The sequence below is a fragment of the Mchenga conophoros genome, linkage group LG12 (genome assembly GCF_057382185.1).
Source record: "Mchenga conophoros isolate Kocher_MC1m ecotype Shallow Benthic linkage group LG12, M_conophoros_male_GT1.1, whole genome shotgun sequence".
Taxonomy (NCBI): Eukaryota; Metazoa; Chordata; class Actinopteri; order Cichliformes; family Cichlidae; genus Mchenga; species Mchenga conophoros.
In genome coordinates, this window is record NC_140537.1 from 19,585,770 (window position 1) to 19,605,079 (window position 19,310).

A 19,310-nucleotide genomic window follows, 5' to 3' on the forward strand; every position below is an offset into this window, starting at 1 on the left:
CCATCTGTTGTTAAACAGAAATTGACTGTTTTATTGATGATTGTGTACTCTGTAAAGTTTATTTTTTTCCAAAACATTTACATCATTGCTAAATGTGACTGCTCTCGGTGCAAACTGAACAAAAGTGAACCAATATAAGATCCATCAATTTTAACTGCTCGTCCTCTTTGGGGTCGCAGAGCCTATCCCAGCTGTCACAAGGCGGGAGAGGTACATCCTGGATAGATTGCCAGTCTCTCACAGGGCGAACAGAGATACACATTCACACCTATGGCCCATTTAGAATCACAAGTTAACCTAACGTGCATGTCTTTGGCCTGTTGGATGAAACTGGAGTACAGGGGGAACATGCACACTCTACACCAGGGGTCCCCAATCCCAGTCCACAAGGGCCGGTGTCCCTGCAGGTTTTAGATCTCACCCTGGTTTAACACACCTGAATCACATGATTAGTTCATTACCAGGCCTCTGGAGAACTTCAAGACATGTTGAGAAGGTAATTATCCATTTAAATCAGCTGTGATGGATCAAGGACACATCTAAAACCTGCAGGGACACCAGCCCTCGTGGACTGGGATTGGGGACCCCTGCTCTACACAGTGGCTGGGTGGTGCATTCATACCCAGTGAGGTCGCAGTGCAAACCAATCCACCATGACACACTGGAAAACACTTCAGTATTCACATTTCATCATGGACGATCACTCACAACTTCGTACTGGTTAGCGGTGACTCTTAACTCCAAATGGGGATAGGCTGGCTCAACAATATGCTTGTAAGATGCTCCCCTAGCTTTGCACAGCCAATAGACACTCATCTGTTGGGCTTTATGTTTGTGCCACTGGTAAGCTTTACAGTATTCTCAATCTATTGAATCATTTTGTACCATTTACCAGTCTCATCTCAACCATTAGCATTTACTGCCCATTTTCCAATAAGTAATGCTTCCTTTCTCTTGCAATTACAGACATTATTTCCATGCATCAGTGCAGCATTGAATTCCTAGATTCGATTACCTGCTGCTGGATCTTTGCTGCAACACACAAGAGCAAAGGAGAGATTCTTCTATAAAGCTAAAGCTAGCTAATCATTAAATGACCGTTTTCCTTGACTTTAGCATCAAGTCAGAAATTGAGGATCAGTATCCTACATGAAAACCTGTTGCTCTTTACTGAAACTATGATGATAAATGAGAAGTCAAAGGCTAACAGCAGACAATAGCCCAAATATTTTATTCAATGCGAGAGATCCTCTGTGGAAATGACTCAGCTATATCCAGCACTGAACCACAATGGCATAATAATCAGCAAGCTCAGACGACACCTATAAATAGAGCAGCACTCAGAGAGGTGAGGGTGGAGAGGAAGGAAAGGGGATAAAACAGAAACATTTTGTGTGCACAACAAAGTCTGTACGCAGCGAAGGAAGACAAAAAAAGACAAACTCATTCCAGAAAATAGGATGTTCTTTTATTTTCAAACTGGTATGAAGTGTTTAAAAAGGATACTTGTGTGTCAAAGAGTCACAAAGGTAATCTTGAGGGAGTTAAGAGTGATAAACTACAGAAGGAGAATTATATACATACGCGCGCACACACACACAATTATGTGCACACAAATTTTAGCGATGACTGAAGAAACCCTGAGGATGGTTATACTTGAACGGCTTCAGACGATTAGGACCCCTGAATTGAACGAGACAAACCGGTGGTCAGAGATAAAATCTTTCACCAAATGTATCAAAAAGTTTCCCACTTCTTTCTCTAACTGTACCTGACAGTGCGTAGGCACATCTTCTCACGGGGGAACTCTCGCGGTCCTTCCACGCTGTCGTCTTGTCCTTCTGTCTCCAAATAAACATCCAGGCAGACGCACAGTCGTGCAAACTGATTGGTCAGGAGCTGGTGCCCAGGACGTGGTCCTTGTAGTTCGTTTTTGAACACGTTAACTTCGCTCTCCATGGCCTTAAAAGTGAAAAAGGGAGTCAAAAAGTGAAAAATGACTTGTATTTATAAACAATCATATTGAGAGGTTTTGAAATGTTCATACTCGGAGGTTGTCGTCGGTGCGTCCGCTGCGCTCTCCCTTCCAGCTCAGAGAGAGGGAGAAGACAGGAGATATCTCTGGGTATCTGGGACTCAGCACCACTGCAGCATTAAGACGAGCTGAAAGGGACACAGATGAGTTTGCGTATAGAATCACATTCAAAGCAAACAAAAAAAACATCAGCAATATTCAGTTATGCTGTCAGCGACAGGATTTACCTGTGCCTCTTTCAACCACTCCCATAAAGTACAGATCAGTCTCCTTTGCCAGCCCAGCTTCAGTCACATGACGTGTATATGGAAATTCCTGCAAAAGAAAGGAAATATCAAAATCAGTCACACTTCTAACTAATGCTTTCTTTACATTTGAGTACAATCGTTTGACAATTTGCTTTCACTTACCAAGTACTCCTGGTAAGTGATTGTGGTCCAACGTGCCAAACGGGAAAGGATCTTGGCAGGAAAAAGGTGCTGACACTCGCTGGAGATGGGGATGATGCTGTGTTCTGATGACGGGAACACAAACAAACTTAACAATCTCTTCATTAGGATGATTCAGTGTGCAAGGTTGTAATCAAATAACATACCTAAAGAGGCAAACTGTCTGTGCAAAGCCAAGCGGGACTGGACTCGTCCCCTCAGCAGCTTCATGGTGTTCTCCATGTGGCTCGCACTCAGTGAACTACCCACGCGCACACCCTAAAAAAAAAAAAAAAAAAAAAAAAAAAAAAATTAGCAAAAGTTAACATTATACAGTTGTAACACATGCTGTATACTTGAGGTTAGCACACACGCACCTCCGAAGCGTCACTAGGAAAATGAAGTCCTCCGAGATTCTGAACCCACATGTAGGGATGGCCCAGCTCCTCCACATAATCGCCAAAGGAAATGATCCTAAAAATAACTTATAGGTTAATTCAGCCAGCTGTAATCCAGTACACACCACATCAACCATGAACATTACTTCCTTACCCGACTTTATCAAACTGGTAGCGATTAGCTGGATTGGGTGTTTCTCGTCCCTGGTCGCTGGTGTAGAGACAGCTGAGGAGAGTGTCTGACTTCAGGAGCTCCCTGGGGGAAAAAAGTCATTGTTAGGTTTTTTTATAAGGCTGTCATGGTCAGAGAGAGAGCCAAATCCTTACGTTTACACACATACCCTGCGCTGATGGCCGTGTTGAGATCGGTGGAGGTGGACACTTTGGTCTTGACAGTCATAATGTTCAGATTCATCAGGTAGTAGAAGTAAAGATGGAGTACACTGCCATCTGTAGACACAAGGAAGACAACACATGGTGTTACACTAATGGATTGCTATCTTAATCTTATATTCTCTCTACTCAATATTTTCATTAATCCTGCCAGCGATAGCTCCTCTGGGTTTATATTACACTGCAGCGCATTACAGAGCAATAACAGGCCTTGGTCATAGCAGCAGCTAATGGCACCTATGGGATACCCACTACACCGATGGTCATCATTCTCGCTGCACTCCCTGCAGTCACGGTGAACTCAGTGACACACTGTCACTCACTCACACCTACACCGCTCACTTTTTGCTTTTACTGCACTGGACCGAATGCTGCAGCTGGCAGCAGTGAGGATAACTGAGGAAAGGAGGGGCTCCAGAAATAAAAGCAGAAGTCAGACAAAGAGCAGTGATGAGAAAAACTGCTTACAAGCTGTTGTAGGTGCTGCAGAACTACAAGGCTGCAAGCATCTTTCTCACCTCCATCCCTCGGCCTCCCCCTCACTTCCTCACTCCACCCCCCCTTAGGTAGAGTTACGCCTGCAATGCAGATCTCCCTATAATCTGTCACTGTATTCCATATATCGCCAGCAGAGGGAACACAAGGGTCAAGTGGTGTCATGTCACAGCCACAGTTGCTTTGTTTCACATGCCATCTGATAGGTGTACAGTTGCACAGCACCATATATATATATGGTCACGTTACAAGGGTTGGAGCACAAAGGGGCTGCAAATATTTGGGTTGAAGGATGCTGTGTGAATACAGAGAATGATTTTGCCAACAAGGACATGAAGCACAGAGAAAGAGTTACCTTTACACTTCAAGTCTATGCCTAGGGACAGAGGGTGCCTCTTCAGCATCTCTCGTCTTTTATCATCCAGCTGGCCACCTGCAGTTGGCCTTCTTCTCTTCTGTCAAATGGACAATAAAAAGCAATTGAATAAAAAGACAAAAAAAAAGAAAAAAATAATAAATAAAAGACGTAATTCCAGTGACAAAGCATCTCTAAAATCTTAGCCCCCTGCAAGCACATTTAAAAAGAATACCGAAAGGAAGCCTGAAAAGCAAACAGTGCTCCAGATGAGCTCAAATATGGAGATAGAACAAAAGAAATACACACTGTATTTGCAATCAAATACAAACCTAAGATCCGGTTACAGTCACAGAGCCATTCTCGGTAAATATTTCCCAGAACACCCCCACTGCCACTCCGATCAATAGCTGCCACTCAATGCATGACAGCTATGGCTTCAGAGACAGTTCATGTGTCCAGAGCAGTGATTTGTATACTAACTAACAATAGACCTCAGTGTCCTGAGTGTGTGTGTTCGTTCATGAGTAAAGCAGTGCCAGATACTCACAGTTTTCTCTTGCTCCTCCTCTGCATCAGAATCACTCTCATCATCTGAATAAAACCAGAATACACAGTTTTAAGTTTGTTGATGAATCCCAAAATGAGTCGTCTGTGTGTTATACATAGATTAAATGTGTGCCTTTGTACCCTGGGAATCTTCTGGAGGTTTGGACAGGGCTTTGGCCTCATCTACATCACCACTAATTGAGACAATCAGGTTCTTGTCTGCAATAAAATCAAAGCGATCCAAACTTCAATCCTTTAAAGAAAAACTAATATTTTGTCTTGGAAAACATCATTGTCTCTCATTCTTACTCACCACACGCCTGGCCATAAGCATTTGCTTGAACAAACAGGACATAGAGAGGTGGAGGCAGATGGCGGGCAATCTCCGTCTGCTTCTGAGTCTGTTCAAAAGGCATAGACAGGAACTCCTGGACTGGGAGGGAGGCCTGTGAGCATACATAGGAGGCATATGTGGTGTAACTGTTGGCACGGCAGTTAAAAATTCACCTCAACAAGTACAAAACACCGCTGAGCTTTTCTTTAGATTACAAACTATGAATTAACACAGCAATGATACCTGCATGATGGCATTAAGACCTGGCTGCAAGCTTCTCAGATGCTCCTTCTTCACCTCAATGCTCTTCTGAATTGTCTCCTTCGACGCTAGTGATTCCTTGTATTTCTCTGCCAACCTGCATCCAACAATAGACTGTTAACTAGGGATGGGTACCGGTATCCGGTGCCATGATGGCACCGGTTCTGACATAAATGGTAGTAACCAGACCGAAAAGCAGCGCACATTTCGGTGCTTTATTTCGGTGCTTTTTTTCCCTGAGATGTCATACACTTCGAATTCTAGCCAATCATTTTACGTTTCCGAGGATAGTAGGTGGGTCCAGGTACGTACGTTCTTTTAGAGCAGAGCTACATATTAAAAATGTCCAAGGCGAAGCGGTCAAATGTATGGCTGTACTTCACAGCAAAATATGCAAACTCAGCAGCCTGCAACAAGTGCTTTAAGCTGATACTGTGATACTGTCAAAGGAGGTAACACCTCAAATCCGATGAAACACCTGGCGACGCATAGCGTTTTTTTTTTAAAAGCCGAGAAATGCGCCGTATTTGATAGCTTGCTGCGAGCCCTCACACCGAGCACATCTACTGCGGGTGTGGTGCCTGTTATCGGACCCGGAGTTAGCAACATACCCAAAAACACGAAGAGGAGAGTCCTGGCCCCTAGCCCTGCCAGTGCAGCAGAAATGATGACGGATGATGATGCAGCAGCAGCCGTTCTTCTCTGCGTGAGTAGCTTAATGTTGTCCGTGTGTAATTTACGTTGAGTAGGCTAACCACGTTATTACATTAATGCATGTAAGGTGAACTAGCAAACACCATCATAGCTACATGCGGCTGTCTTCTTGTTTGATGGCAGATACTCCCTTCACCCTGGCCAAAAAGGCCAAAGAAAAAGTGGAAAACAGTTAAACATGAGAGGTTTTTGGACAAAGTTTGTGTTTTTTCCATTGTCTAAGCACTGCTTCCAGCCAAGAGTGATACCATATATGCCCCATAGCTGCAGAAAAGGCTAACATTGTTATCTTTTTACAAAAAAAAAACAGCTGAACATGAGAGGTTTTTGGACCAATTTTGTGTTCTCCATTCTTTAAGCACGGTTTGAGCACCGTTTAAGCACCGTTTCAAAAGTACCGGTTTGGCACCGGTATCGGATAAAACCTAAACAATACACATCCCTACTCTTAACAAGTGTTCAGTGTCCCTATTATCCATTAGCAAATTAGTTTTTAAACACAACATGCTGCAAACGCTTTGTGCAGGCACAAATCCTTCACTGCGCCTTGTGGTTTGTTTGTTGTTGTTTTTTTTTTAAAATACCTCTTCCGTTGTTCAAGCTCCCAGTCCAGTCGCGCCAGTGTGAGTTGGTGGGGGTCATTTTTTGTGAGTTGAGGCCTGGAAATTTCCGGCGGTGCCTCCTGGTAAAACTCTTCTTCACTCACCAAGTCAATTTCTTCATGCTTAGACCTGGAATATGGAAACGAGTACTCATTACTACTGTGACACATTTCTGAAAATCTAAGTATAAACTAAAAACAAGGGAACTAATAAGCAACTAACGCTATTCTAATTATTCTCTGTAAGTTCAAGTTAGGAAAACCAATGAGCAATTTTAAATGAAATCTTTTTTTTTTTACTAACTTGAACTCCAGACACTTGCTGATCTCCTTCTGAAGATGCATGACTTCATACAGCAGATTTTGCAGCTGAAGGTGCAGCACATCGACTTTCTGTTTTGCCTGAGGAGAGACAGAGAGATTGTTAAAGTTGACTCGCAAACTCTAAGTAAATATTTTTAGATGCATAATACAATACTGAAATTTAAGGCTTGAGGCAGCACTTTTTTTAGTAAGCGAATGAAAGAGTGATAGTAACCTAAGCTGTTACTTGGTTTTACTTGAGAGTGCTTGAGACTTGCGTGGGAGTTACCTCGTGTGTCTGGTCTCTGCCTTTCTTTAGACGCATATGAGCAAGTCGATTGAGCTTTTTCAGATTCATGAAGTGGATGCAGCTCTGCATACGTTTCTTCTCAACCTCTGCACACTGAGGAGACATACAACCAGTTGCCCTTCATTATTATTGACACAAATGTTATGGTGCTTTAGATATACTACAAACTCTATGTGTAAGGTGTCTGCTGTACATGAATCGTTTGCCATTAAATCAGCATATAATGACACATTCTTACCCCGTCCTTAGCTCCGTTGGCCTTAAGCTCTTGGATCTCACTCATGAGATTAGCCAGACTCTGACATGTTTCTTTGTATTGGATGTAGTCCTGCTGAGGGTCCCTGCCATCAAGCTCCACCTCCTCATGATACACACGCACATCCTGGCCAAAAAAAGTATATAAATTAGTAAGTAAATATATGACATAAATGTATATTAAGTACAAGGTTCACACGGGGGTGGGGGCTGATAACACTAATCAGAAGAGGATGGATGTATAACTATAAGATATTAGTCATGGTTAAACTTGATATCATTTATTTAACTGCTCTGAGAGGTCTAAGTGTGACTAAGTTAAATATGACTTAAAGGTGATATATTTTGCATTTCATACTTTGGTCTATAATATGTTGTGAGATGAGATGAGCTGCAGTATAAAGGATGGATATAAAACACCTTTTTAAAACTGCTAATCATTCAAAGGTATTTCAGTATAGATCCAGAACAAAGACAACATTATAAATTGCTGAAAGCTGTTGAGTGAACTCTAAATTTCTAAGGATAAAATGTAGGATCCACATTATAAAACACACAGGCAGAATATACCCCTTCAGCTGGAACTGACCTCCTGGATCATTTTAACTGCAGTTTAAAAACTCTCTGTTTCCATTAAGGTTGAGGCAAAAACACATCATGGAGCACAACCAGTCTACAAAGGTATGTGAGGAGGAGATGCTAGCAGCTGGTGAGGTGCGGCCCAAAGATAAACGAGTGACTCAAACAAACAATGCTACCTACACTTGTTAGTTGTGTTCTGTTTAACAGTAAGAGCAAACTGTGGAAGAAAATTACTAATTCGGGTACATGCTGGTAAAAGGAGCTTTTAGCAAGTGATTAAAAAGTTTGAACACCCCATGTAGAAAATATTTTTCAATTTCACTTTTATTATGCAACAACACTGTGCAGCTCCTGAAGAGTTACAAGGTTAAGATACTTTTGTTACTGTTAGACTAAAGTGTGAAGCAGGTATTGTATCAGTATAAAGAAGTTTAAGATTACAGAAAAAAAATCTGGTAGCTCTTCACCCAGATGCTCCAGTTTTGTGTTGTTAACAAGTTAAGAATTATAAATGGCTTGAAGTGTACAATCAGGCCTGTGAGACTCCTTTAGACACTCAGACATATCATTGATATGTCAGCCAGATGCTGCTCATTTTACGTTTTCGCTCGTTTCTTCACATTTTCCCAACATGCTTCCATGTAAATCCAGCGTCCCCGTCTCTCTGTTGGTCTGCACCACTACACTAAGTAGTGTAAATACTTCAAAAGTATATGAGCTTTTCTTCCTCCTGTACTGAAAGAGTATTAAATCAGAATTTTGCGACAAAAGTGGAAACAACCTCATTAAAGTTAGAAGTTGGAAATCGTGGGTTTGGGGGGAAATGACCCAGGTTTATTATAAACAAGAGTCTCGCTGTTTGATTCAACAGTCTCTATGCTTTCCATTTGAAAATCTAATTCAGATAGAAGATGTATTTGTGTAAAAGGACCACTTTAACTGTATCAACTTTAAAGGGCAGACACTGCTTAGCACATTAGGGTCTAAATACTTTAATTTTAAAATGTATACTAACGTCTGTGCATTACTGCCCAAAGCCACTTTGATAATGACACAGGTGATCGAGGAGTCGTGTATCTTCTCCTCAACTTTACCTGTTGGTCCGCATCTGCTCGACCCCGCTTCATCTCCGGGGTTCCTCCTTCGTTGCGGAGAACCTTGGACTTTCGTTTTTTCAGGGCGTCCGACGACATGAGTAGCTGGATAACAATGGAAAATATGACCTTAAAAGCCGTGAATACCTTTCTGTTAGCAAGCTGGCTAATGTTAGCACTGTGCTACGGTAGTTCATTGGATAGCAATCGTTAGTTTTGCGGCTCATTAAACCACATTAAACATGTTAGATGTTAAATAAACCACAGGCTATGTTCAACTATATATGTATATATAAATATTCACATACCTTCTTGGTGCAAAACCGTTAATCACGAACAAATGAACTAACTCGCAGCTCACACCGCAAAGCGCCCACTTCCAACGGAAGCCCTGATGTGCCAAAACACCTCAAACAGGAGGAAGCAGCAGCAACTGCCACCTTCCTGTTATCGTTTGTATCGCATTGTTAATGTTCACAAATAGGGTTTCAATCTGTTGAATAATGCTTAAAGCTACTCTAAAAACGTAACCTTAAAACTGCAAGTTAAGGGTTTGCTAACAATCATATCATGGACGAATATGCTGCAAGTTTGTTTGGTCTTATGCACATAAATAAAAGCTAAAGCTATTTTTGTGCAAGTCTTATTTTTCAAGTCATTCCTTTTTTCTATTAAAACGATTAAATGTTGAAAACTATGATCAGCTCAGCTGCTTTTCAGTCCGTTAAGGTTCAGCAGGGATTTCTTTTAGGAGACACTTTTCTTGTGAGACTTGTAGGTCTTTTGCCTCTCGTAAAGCCAATTAACCTGTGGGTATAACTGGTCACCTCCACACAGACCAATACGCTGTCACAGACAAAAAGAAAAATGAACAACACCAAAAATGTACTCCAATTACTTAACTGTTGATGTTACAATAGAAACATTGAAGATAAGTACTGTTTTTGTATGTGTATCAAGAGAACATTATAAACACTGTGACCGTTAACCAGCTTTTGTATAAAAATGTGCAATATGTGAAAACATATGTGCTTTTCACTGTACAAGTACAGTATTTAAAATTCATTTTTGAGCAATAAAGAGAGTCAGCATGCATTCAAAAGTTATTTATTCACAATTCTGACCTCTTAGAGAAAGAGACATATGCTAGAGAAGTTACTTAAAAACAAAAGATATTTCCTGTTTTCCTTATAGTTGTCAGACCTAAATATGTCAGTCCACGCTCATTTTGCCATATCGATCAGACTCTGCAGAGATGTGGGTACCCAAGTCTTCTCTCCTTGCACAAACACCACCCCTCGATCTATGTAGATAACAATACGCCCAAATGTGTACAGCTGTTTTCCCTCATGTCGTTTAGCCACTAAGGGCATGAAAACGATGTTGTTCTCCTCTGCCTTGGCCTGGATGAGATCCTTAAAGTTAGTCGGCACACCGGCGCTGATCCCTCTGTGGGCCACGCTCTCGGCGTCCCTGCGCTCCTGCATGGCTTCATACTGGAAGTCCTTGCGTCTCTCTGTCTGTGTGAGATATGCAATGTTCTCCCTCGCTCCAGGTTGCATATAACCGCCTGAAATGACACGAAAAAAAGAAAGTTATACTTTGAGTAATACTCATTTTTGTGTGTTTATTATACATCTTCAGACTGTGGAGTACGAACCTATGCCTGAGGAGACCGCACGGTTCATGATGTCCAAAGCCTCATTGAATTTCTCTTTAATGAGGGGCTGGGCCAACAAGACGTCACTAAACATGCTTTTCCAGCCGAGGTACCACTTTGTGATTTCCTCATAGTTGGGACTGTTGCTCAGCCATGAACACAGGACCTATAATCCACAAAAAGCAAAAAAAAACAAACCCAAAAGGTATAAAATCCAAAAAGCAATTATATGAAACACCAAAATGCTCAGTTCTGAGTACATTTTAATTCACTGACCTGTAACCATTTCGTGAAAAAGTTTTTGTCAAGCAGTGACACGAGGCTAGAGGGGGACAGCATGCCCTCCCAGTCCAAGACCCAGTGAAATGGCTCCATCTGCTGCTGGTGAGGGTTGATAACCAGCTCTTCCAGACACAAAGCTGCAGAGAGAAAGATCAGCAGTTGCATGAAGAGATATCAGTGGGGCTACTTGAGAATGGAAACGTGGAGGGGTTCATTTTCATTCATGTCTTTGGCACACTGGTGCAGTTTCCTGTCGATTTATAGCTTCTGTTCAGTTGTTTATCGTATTTACCAGGTCTAAACTGAGTGTATATGTTATAAATCCCCATCTTTTGAATGTCACAATTAAAACATCCACTCTAGTCAAATAAATAGGTAACTGTACTTCTGACTTCTTACACCTGTGCCTAAACCTAATTAATGAGGCAAGGCTTGACTTTAATAAGAGGTTGGCTCATCTCCTTCGATTTTCCTCCCAGCACACACATGACGTCATCACAGATGAAGACATACCTAGTTTAGGGATGATGTTTTTCACCATGAAGGCCTCCCATGCACCTGGTGTGAATACATCTTTCCACGGCTGTAGGATGAGGCGAGCTGATGCGTCGCTGGGATGCCAGCGCTGCAAGGCGTTGGACAGTTTGCTCCTAATTGGCGGATAAAGAGGCTCTAGACGTGACTGGAGCAGAGGCAGCCAAGGGTGGATCCAGGAGTGGATAGGCACCGTGTCAGTTAAAGGGTTCCAGTTATCTACCTGTTAAACAGGGAACAAAGAGAGAGGTTTACATGTGACAAAACTGCCTTTGATACTGATGGAGGCATAAGGTCAGTATAGCATATAGTAAACAGTTTTTCACTCATAAATAATGGGAGCAAATCAAAAATATTTCTCTTTATCAGCGTGTGTGACTTGCCTCTCGCTGTAATCTGGGTAAGATCAGCTGCTCCAACAGGTGATCCAGTATCCACAGGGGCAAAAGAGGAGCCCACACTTCTACACAGTCCACCATCGGCCCGACCATACGAGGCTGCCAGCCTGACACGCAAGTCCGCATCACTGGGATCCACACTTCCCATAAGAGTCTGAAACACAAAGACCACACGCATTTTACAGACACATGTAGTTAAAAAAAAAAGGGCTAGATCACATATAACCAACATTTATTCACATAAATACACAAAGCACAACCTAATATATGTTTGTGTGTTCAAATTTACCTGTGATAAGGATCCATATTTGAATCTGGGCCACTGGAGTGCATATCCCGAGATTCAAGGATTGCTCTCCACTGACCAATATCTTCCAGACAGTAAGAGCTGTCCTGAAATAATAATTAAAATGTGGTAGAGAATTATTAACATGTAAAAAGGATGCAGTTATCTTAAAAGATATACTCGCAAAAATGTACCTTCAGGGGGTCCCAGAAATGAAGTTTTTCTTTAAGTAACGGATGAACAACAGCTACAGCAAGGTCTGCTAAACCCATCATCTTGTATTCTTCATAATAATCTGTTTGCAAGGTCTCAAAGATGCGAGCACACTCCTGAACAAAGAGAAGAACCAAAAATTACTAAAATGATTACATGAAAACTGAGCAAGCACTCAGTTTCCATCCTGTTCTCACTTTGTCTCTGTTTCACAATTTTGTTTTTATGTTGTTTTATTCTCCGGTTTTTAAATGATTTTCTGACAGAAGACTGCTTTGAAACTTTACACCTAATACAAAATTCTAAAAAGGTGTAGGTGCTCAGTCCATTCTCTTTTTATATGCACCTGCAGAGTAGGACCCTCCCCTGGTGGTGTCTCCCCAGATGGAAAACGCTCCACTAATGCCAGCACAGCTTCCATTCTCTGGATGGCATCTTGCTCCGTATCCAGTCTGTTCTGCAAAGCTCTTGACTCGTGGCTCAGAGAAACAACAACATCTTTTTCATGCTGCAGACGTCTGGCAGACTATACCGGGGTTATATGAAAAAAGAAAGAGATTAAAAAAAATAAATAGTAAAAATCTGCTAAATTATAAAGGAAGCCCCAGTTTGCTGATCTAATAAGGAGGCATTATCTTAGTTATAGCCAAATATAGTTGGAAAAACAATTTTGGTATCCTCATACCTGTAATATGTCCTGTTCTGTAAGGTCTATCAACAGCTGAAGGTTATGTTCAAGCTCAGGGAGCGCAAAGCATGATCCCTTCTGATCCCGAGTAGACATGCTTGGTGGACCTTCATCAGGAACACTGTGCTTGTTGGATATCTGACTGTAACTGTAGTACACCTTCTGCTCTCTTCCAGTCATGTCTATCACCTAGGCACCAGGGGCAGGTATGGGGTAAAAAAGGTTAAAAACAAACAATAATAGCAGAGCACATGTGCTTATATAGATACACCAAACAACTTCACCCATAGAGTCTAATACTGACTACAATTAACTTTAGCTGCTAAAGTTTGTTGTAAAAATACAGCCAAGCCACAGTGCCCTTATAACACACCTCTGAGAAAGGACAAAAAAGCACTAATACCTTGACCTGTGCCAGCTCCCCAGCAGATGCCGCTGTAGCCCGCCCCGCCACTTTGCCTTTAGCTCTGAGCTCATCTGCAGTTCTGTAGGAGTACTTCGGTTTCTTCTTTCCTGCCGACCCTGCAGGATCCTTACGCCACTGGCCCAGCTCCTTCTGGAACTCCTACATCAGCACGAATTTAGATTAATGTAAAAAAATGACTCTACAATTCAACATCTGCTTACACATAGAAAAAGGAAAAGCACATTTATGTGCACACTGTACCTTTTCCTCCTCTTCATCAGAGTCCACCACAGGAAAATCTTGGAGAGACTGCTGGGTTCGCTCATTTCCATAGGCTCCAACTGCCCCCTTTCCCTTACGAACCTTTGCTTCAATAGGGTTTACAATACCTGCAGCAAATGAGAGTGTGGAAAAACAAAGTAGATCAGCTCTGAAATACACACAATACTCTTAAATACTTCATTAATGTGGCCTTCTCAGCCTTTCCCACCCTACCTTGAGCATTCTTTCCCAGGCCTTTTCCTGGTTGGTAGCCCATTTTCTGCAGTAGTTTCTGCCCAATTCCCCTAGTGTGTTTCTCCCAGCTGCCAATGCCATGTCCAGACTGTATGCCACCTGCAAACCTCTGTGACTGATTCCCACGGAAATTACCCTAACAAAACAATTCAGCATATAATTGTTCCTATAAACTTCTTTGAGATATTTATCTGCAATGTACACACAAACAAATCACACATAACCAAATTTACCATTTGGAGTTTTTTGGGTGCACGAGAAGGTGGAGGAGCTGCAGGACCATCATCATCAGAGTCATCAGACCCTCCTTCCCCTTTCAGCTGTTTCTCCTCTGCTGCCGTCTTTCGCAGACCAGCACTCACAAAGTTCACTGGGACAGTGTAGTCTTTAGATCTAGCAATGAAAACACAGACAGCAAACTCAATCTCCTACTAATGGCAGACTTTAAAGCTGTGGGCAGCAGCAAAAACAAACCCACGCCTCACCTCTTGCCACCAAAGCTGGGCCTCTCATCTTCGTCTGAATCCCTGTCAGCCCAGATGCCGTAAGTGGCCTGTTCCTTGGTCTGCCTGTGTCTGTGGCGGTCTGGGTTGAACTCGTTGGCCAGGTCCCAGTCTGTCACCTCAAAGCTCTCAACCTCAACACCCTCCTCCTCCTCATCTCTCCGCCCATATAGGTGTGACATGGACATCTCTGGAGATCATAATGAACAAAATCACAATTTAAAGAAATGTAAAAACTCCGCATAAGTAATTTCAAATAAATTTGCTCTACTTGTGCAAAGGTTTAGGTAAAGCCCTTGGACATGGGATCAGAATAATAAAATACATCCCTCTCCATAGCAACGGATCAAACTCAATCTACTGTTTAAAGCAATGAGTTGTAGCTCAGAGCACAGGGAAAAACAAAATCAAACACATTATAATAAAACATAACATTTTTCTTATTCCAGCTGTTCTCTTTAGAGGTCGCCACAGCAGATCCTCTAACACTGTCCCTAACATCCTCCTCTAGCACAGCAACATGTCCTCCTTCACTTCCTCTATGAATCTCTTCTGTGGTCTACCTCTTTTCCTCCTGCCTAGCAGCTCAATATCTTGGATTCCATATCAAACCACTCTCCGTCCTCGTCGTTACTTTTACACCCATTTCTCTCTCATCCTCTCACATGTCCTCTGTTCTCCAGAGCATACCTCCAGCAGTCCAGGCTCTTTCACCTGCTCCCTACTCTAACTACAGACCGCAACGTTATCTGAGAACATCCTACCCGACCTCATCTGTCAGCCTGTCCACACTTTGAGGCTCTATTGCTGCAGATTCCAGATCAGCAACAGTGTCGCAAAAATTTGATCAGTATAAATGTAAAGTAAATTTTTATTTTATAGAGAAGCGTCTTAAACATACACATCACTATCTCAAATATTTGGTTTGCTAGTTGACACTAACGACACCGAACAAATTCATCTCTGTGGAGAAAACGTAATGTAAGCTAACGATAACGAGCTATAGCTAAGGTTAGTTACCCTCTACAGCATGAATGTCTTGCTATACGTAATAATCTCGAGTGTTGAGAGCAGTGCAAACACCATGTTCTCTAACGCACCTGAACAGTTATATAAAGGTCGGCGTGGAGATCAATTGGACATGCTTTCTTTCAAAAACGATGAGAAGAAATCCACACTAACGCTCCTTCGTTTAGTGCACGAAAACACAAGTACTTCCGGTATAATGGTGTTACACCAAATTCTGTACCCCTCTAAAATATTTCGTTGGTTCTTAGTAATGACTGTTGGCGTAGAAAGGGCAAAGATGCGTTTATCTCATTGACTTTGCGAAGTAATGTTCGTTTCAGTTGTAAATAATAATAATAATAATAATAATAATAATAATAATAATAATAATAATAACACGGTATATAAAACTCAGTTTTGTTTTTTCCCCAGGTTAATAGAAATTCATATTACATCATACTATTAGTTTAAAAAAAGCTTCATATGTTAAATATATTAAATGCATTTCAAAATGTATTTATTTGTTTATTTAGTTAGAAAAAAATGTGCCTACCCACTTTCAGAATTTTATTTTATTTCGTAGTAATTTGAGGCAATGTTTGAACATGAATACCTAAAAATTATTAAAGATAAAAGTCGCAGTGACTTCACTATAAAAGTGAATCATGATCTGTAATTTGGGACACACTGGTTAAATAAAGTATTAAATAAGTACATACAAAAATACATAAAACCACACTGCAAAGTCCTATATGAGAATGAATTAATAAACAAAATTAGCTAAAAACAACGGGGCAATTTCTAGTTTGCTTTACAATAATATACATAATTATATATAGTAATAGTATATTTAAAAATAAAAATAAATATCGCAGTTTCTTTAAATCAACCGAGCTGTGCATTATTTCTATAGTGATTTAATGACCGTACACCACCACCAGGTGGATGTTATTTGATGGACTACAAATTTGGCGTAACGCCGGAAGAGGAAACGCGTGTTACACCCTAAATATTCCCATATGTTAGTCACTTGTCTACTGAAGGAAAAAAAAATGCGTTTTGTCCTTTGATAATTGGACGATTTTTAAAAAAATGATATGCAGGGATATTGGTGCTAAGTTAGCATAAATGTCGGACACCGGAGGGGAGTGGCAGGTGGCTCGGCGACGAAAAGGTGCGTCGAGGAGCTCAAAGTCTCTTCAGGTGTCTGCAGCATGCGGCCAGGAGTCGCTGGACGTCGGGAAAACCGTTAAACGCATCAGAGATACCATGTATGAAATTCAAGAATAGCTCAGCAGCAACACCTCGGACGTCTCATCTTCACCACAGTCCCATAACTCTGCCTTTATTTTACCTCTGCAGGTCTGAACTAAGATGCGAAGAGTTTTGGCACGATTGGAAGGGTAGGTTTTGCTTTGAAAGTTGGGGTTACCACCAAGCATCTGGCTTGCAGCTGTGTGTGTTATTGCGTTTCTGCCTTTAGAGCAGCTCTTGGTGGCGGCATCAGCATCTCTTTCCAAATCTCCAGCGGACAAGGACGCTGAGGACCAGCCGGAGCGGATCCCCAGGACATGCCAGCAGCTGGAGTGTGTGTGTTATGGCCTCGGTCCGTTTGCCTCCTGTGTCTCAGCCCGCTACCAGCTTGCCATGTTGCTTCTTCTACTGGAAGCAGGACAGGTCAGGGGAGGCTTCATCATCAGTTAGATGACAAACACTCACACTAGACCCTGCTTGTTATACATATTCTGTCTCTCCCTGTTAATGTCTTCAGATTCCTCTAAAGGACTGCTCAGTCTATGATCCAGTCTTCTCTTCTGGAGAGAGAGATGTTTTGAGAGACCTGGGTCTGACTGTACTCTCAGAAAATGAGGTCAGTTGTTGCTCCCTCGTGTCCTGGTAATTAAGTGAAACACTGTTAATAGGCATATACTAAAGAGAACTGTGTCATATAGTACATAAAAGTTTACAGTTCTTCCAAATGTCAACTATATTATTATTTATTATCCATTTTATATTGAAAATGGGGACTACAAAATTGTTTAGGGGAGTAGACTGTGCAAACAGTGTGTGATCCTCTGTGTCTGTATTGCTCAGGAGGGGAAACGTTTGGTAGAAAAACCCACATTTTTTTACCTGATGCATTGTGGGAAAGCCCTCTACAACAACCTTCTGTGGAAGAACTGGAGTGCACGGGGTCTCCCTCTGATGATAATCATCGGAAACAGCTTCAGTGGGATGAGGGATAGGTTTGTACGAGACGACACGTAGACGATGGAGTAAACGTTTAAGCAAGAGCAGTGGAGATGAAGTTGACATCTGTCTGTTTCCCCAACAGAACGATCGAGAAAGAGTTTACGCGAGACTACAGCTACATCAGTAAGGCTGTGGATTTTAGTGTGGAGAGAAAGCTTGCATGCCCATCTCATCTGATAGACGTCTTCAATGACACAGCAGTCATCACATTTCCTTCCAACAGCCTTAATGGACTCCCACAGTCTACCTGGGCAGAGTCACCTGAACCACAGTACCCACACAACCCTGATTTGGAGATTATACTGAAGGAAACTCAGAGCTGAGGCAGGAGATGGATATAGGACATTTGTTATTGACTGTTGTCATTCATATGACAAGTTGTTTTTTTTAATGGACCTGTTGTACTTTTACTTAATTATATATGGTGACAATGATGGGTTTTCATATTAAACATCAACCAAGTTTCAGAGTTTTCCAGTGAGCTAGAACCTCAGGCATCAGACTGCCCTAAACTAAGACCATCAGAGAACCTTAATTTGGTCAGTTCCAGATGTATGGGACAGAAGCCCCACCCACTTACTGTTCAAACCCTCTGTTTGTCAGCAGAAGCCAATCAAAAGAAAGCTGGCATAAAATGGAGAGCTAAAACAGCTTCTTTACAAACAGTGACAAATTGAGGGGCTGGGCATGAAGGCCCACTATAAAACAAGGATTATTTTGAGCTGTGGACCATGCAATCTATTCAAGAAGAGCACAAGAATTAAAAATTGTTGGAACAAATCCTGCTCATGTCTGACTTTATTCAGCCGTAACAAATTCTTTAATAGAACTGTAACATTTTGTGTGTCTGGTCCTGAATTAGCCATGATACAACCAAAGTATGCAAAAGAGCATATCTGAACACACAATGTTGAAGCAGGTGAGATTCAGCAGCAGAAGACCACACCGGCTGTCACTTGTCAGCTAAGAACAGGAAACTGAGGCAATGATTTGCATGGATCCGTTCTGCCTTATATCTATAATTCAGGCTCGTAGTGTTGTTTGGGAGATTTTCTTGACACTTTGGCTCTTTAGTGCAAACTAGGCATTATTTAAACACCACAGTGCCCATCTTCTGATGGCTGCTTCGAGCAAAATAACATGTCATAAAGCGCAAATCATAAACTGATTTCCACACCCCACCAAGCAAACACACATTAGCATGTTACAAAAATTCAACTTTTATCAACTCCACAGATTTTATTTATAATCACATTAATAGAAATTCTCATAGGGTTGAACAGTCACATTGGTAATTTAAGTATATAAAGACAATAAGTTGAATTTCTTATGTTTGGACCAATCAGATTCAGTTTTATATAGAGTAGTAAGATTTTATAAAAGCTAACCCTTTTTATTTTACAGTCTAACTTCCAGTGCTTCAGCTCACATGTATACAAATAGAACTTTAAATTTG

The 19,310-nt window shown here is 41.5% G+C and overlaps 3 protein-coding genes across 6 annotated transcripts; 1 reads left to right on the forward strand and 2 right to left on the reverse strand.

Annotated features, from left to right (window-relative positions):
• Positions 1 to 1,446: 1,446 nt before the first annotated feature.
• thoc5 (THO complex 5) lies at positions 1,447 to 9,552 on the reverse strand. Its single transcript, XM_085294235.1, has 20 exons — positions 9,416 to 9,552; positions 9,108 to 9,212; positions 7,415 to 7,558; positions 7,156 to 7,269; positions 6,868 to 6,965; positions 6,547 to 6,693; positions 5,231 to 5,345; positions 4,967 to 5,099; positions 4,795 to 4,872; positions 4,655 to 4,698; positions 4,105 to 4,204; positions 3,203 to 3,311; positions 3,016 to 3,117; positions 2,841 to 2,937; positions 2,631 to 2,742; positions 2,446 to 2,549; positions 2,263 to 2,350; positions 2,048 to 2,163; positions 1,772 to 1,962; positions 1,447 to 1,683 (listed from the first exon to the last, which is right to left on the reverse strand). Exons 2-20 carry the CDS (start codon positions 9,204 to 9,206, stop codon positions 1,620 to 1,622), a joined length of 2,055 nt encoding a protein of 684 aa, XP_085150361.1. The 5' UTR covers positions 9,207 to 9,212; positions 9,416 to 9,552; the 3' UTR covers positions 1,447 to 1,619.
• A 652-nt stretch (positions 9,553 to 10,204) lies between these two features.
• tfip11 (tuftelin interacting protein 11) lies at positions 10,205 to 15,825 on the reverse strand. Of its 3 annotated transcripts, none has more exons than XM_085294236.1 (15): positions 15,694 to 15,825; positions 14,576 to 14,783; positions 14,324 to 14,483; positions 14,070 to 14,226; positions 13,836 to 13,963; positions 13,572 to 13,733; positions 13,166 to 13,357; positions 12,827 to 13,006; positions 12,462 to 12,596; positions 12,271 to 12,374; positions 11,967 to 12,135; positions 11,563 to 11,806; positions 11,044 to 11,186; positions 10,768 to 10,933; positions 10,205 to 10,677 (listed from the first exon to the last, which is right to left on the reverse strand). In XM_085294236.1, exons 2-15 carry the CDS (start codon positions 14,779 to 14,781, stop codon positions 10,331 to 10,333), a joined length of 2,493 nt encoding a protein of 830 aa, XP_085150362.1. In that variant the 5' UTR covers positions 14,782 to 14,783; positions 15,694 to 15,825; the 3' UTR covers positions 10,205 to 10,330. The 3 variants fall into 3 exon arrangements, with proteins under 3 accessions (XP_085150362.1, XP_085150364.1, XP_085150363.1); XM_085294238.1 differs by having other exon boundaries at positions 15,614 to 15,698; XM_085294237.1 differs by lacking the exon at positions 15,694 to 15,825 and adding an exon at positions 15,157 to 15,330.
• A 769-nt stretch (positions 15,826 to 16,594) lies between these two features.
• srrd (SRR1 domain containing) lies at positions 16,595 to 18,626 on the forward strand. Of its 2 annotated transcripts, none has more exons than XM_085294239.1 (6): positions 16,595 to 16,872; positions 16,964 to 17,004; positions 17,085 to 17,278; positions 17,373 to 17,471; positions 17,696 to 17,847; positions 17,937 to 18,626. In XM_085294239.1, the coding sequence occupies exons 1-6, from the start codon at positions 16,730 to 16,732 to the stop codon at positions 18,175 to 18,177; spliced, it is 870 nt and encodes a 289-aa protein (XP_085150365.1). In that variant the 5' UTR covers positions 16,595 to 16,729; the 3' UTR covers positions 18,178 to 18,626. The 2 variants fall into 2 exon arrangements, with proteins under 2 accessions (XP_085150365.1, XP_085150367.1); XM_085294241.1 differs by having other exon boundaries at positions 17,130 to 17,278.
• Positions 18,627 to 19,310: the final 684 nt, after the last annotated feature.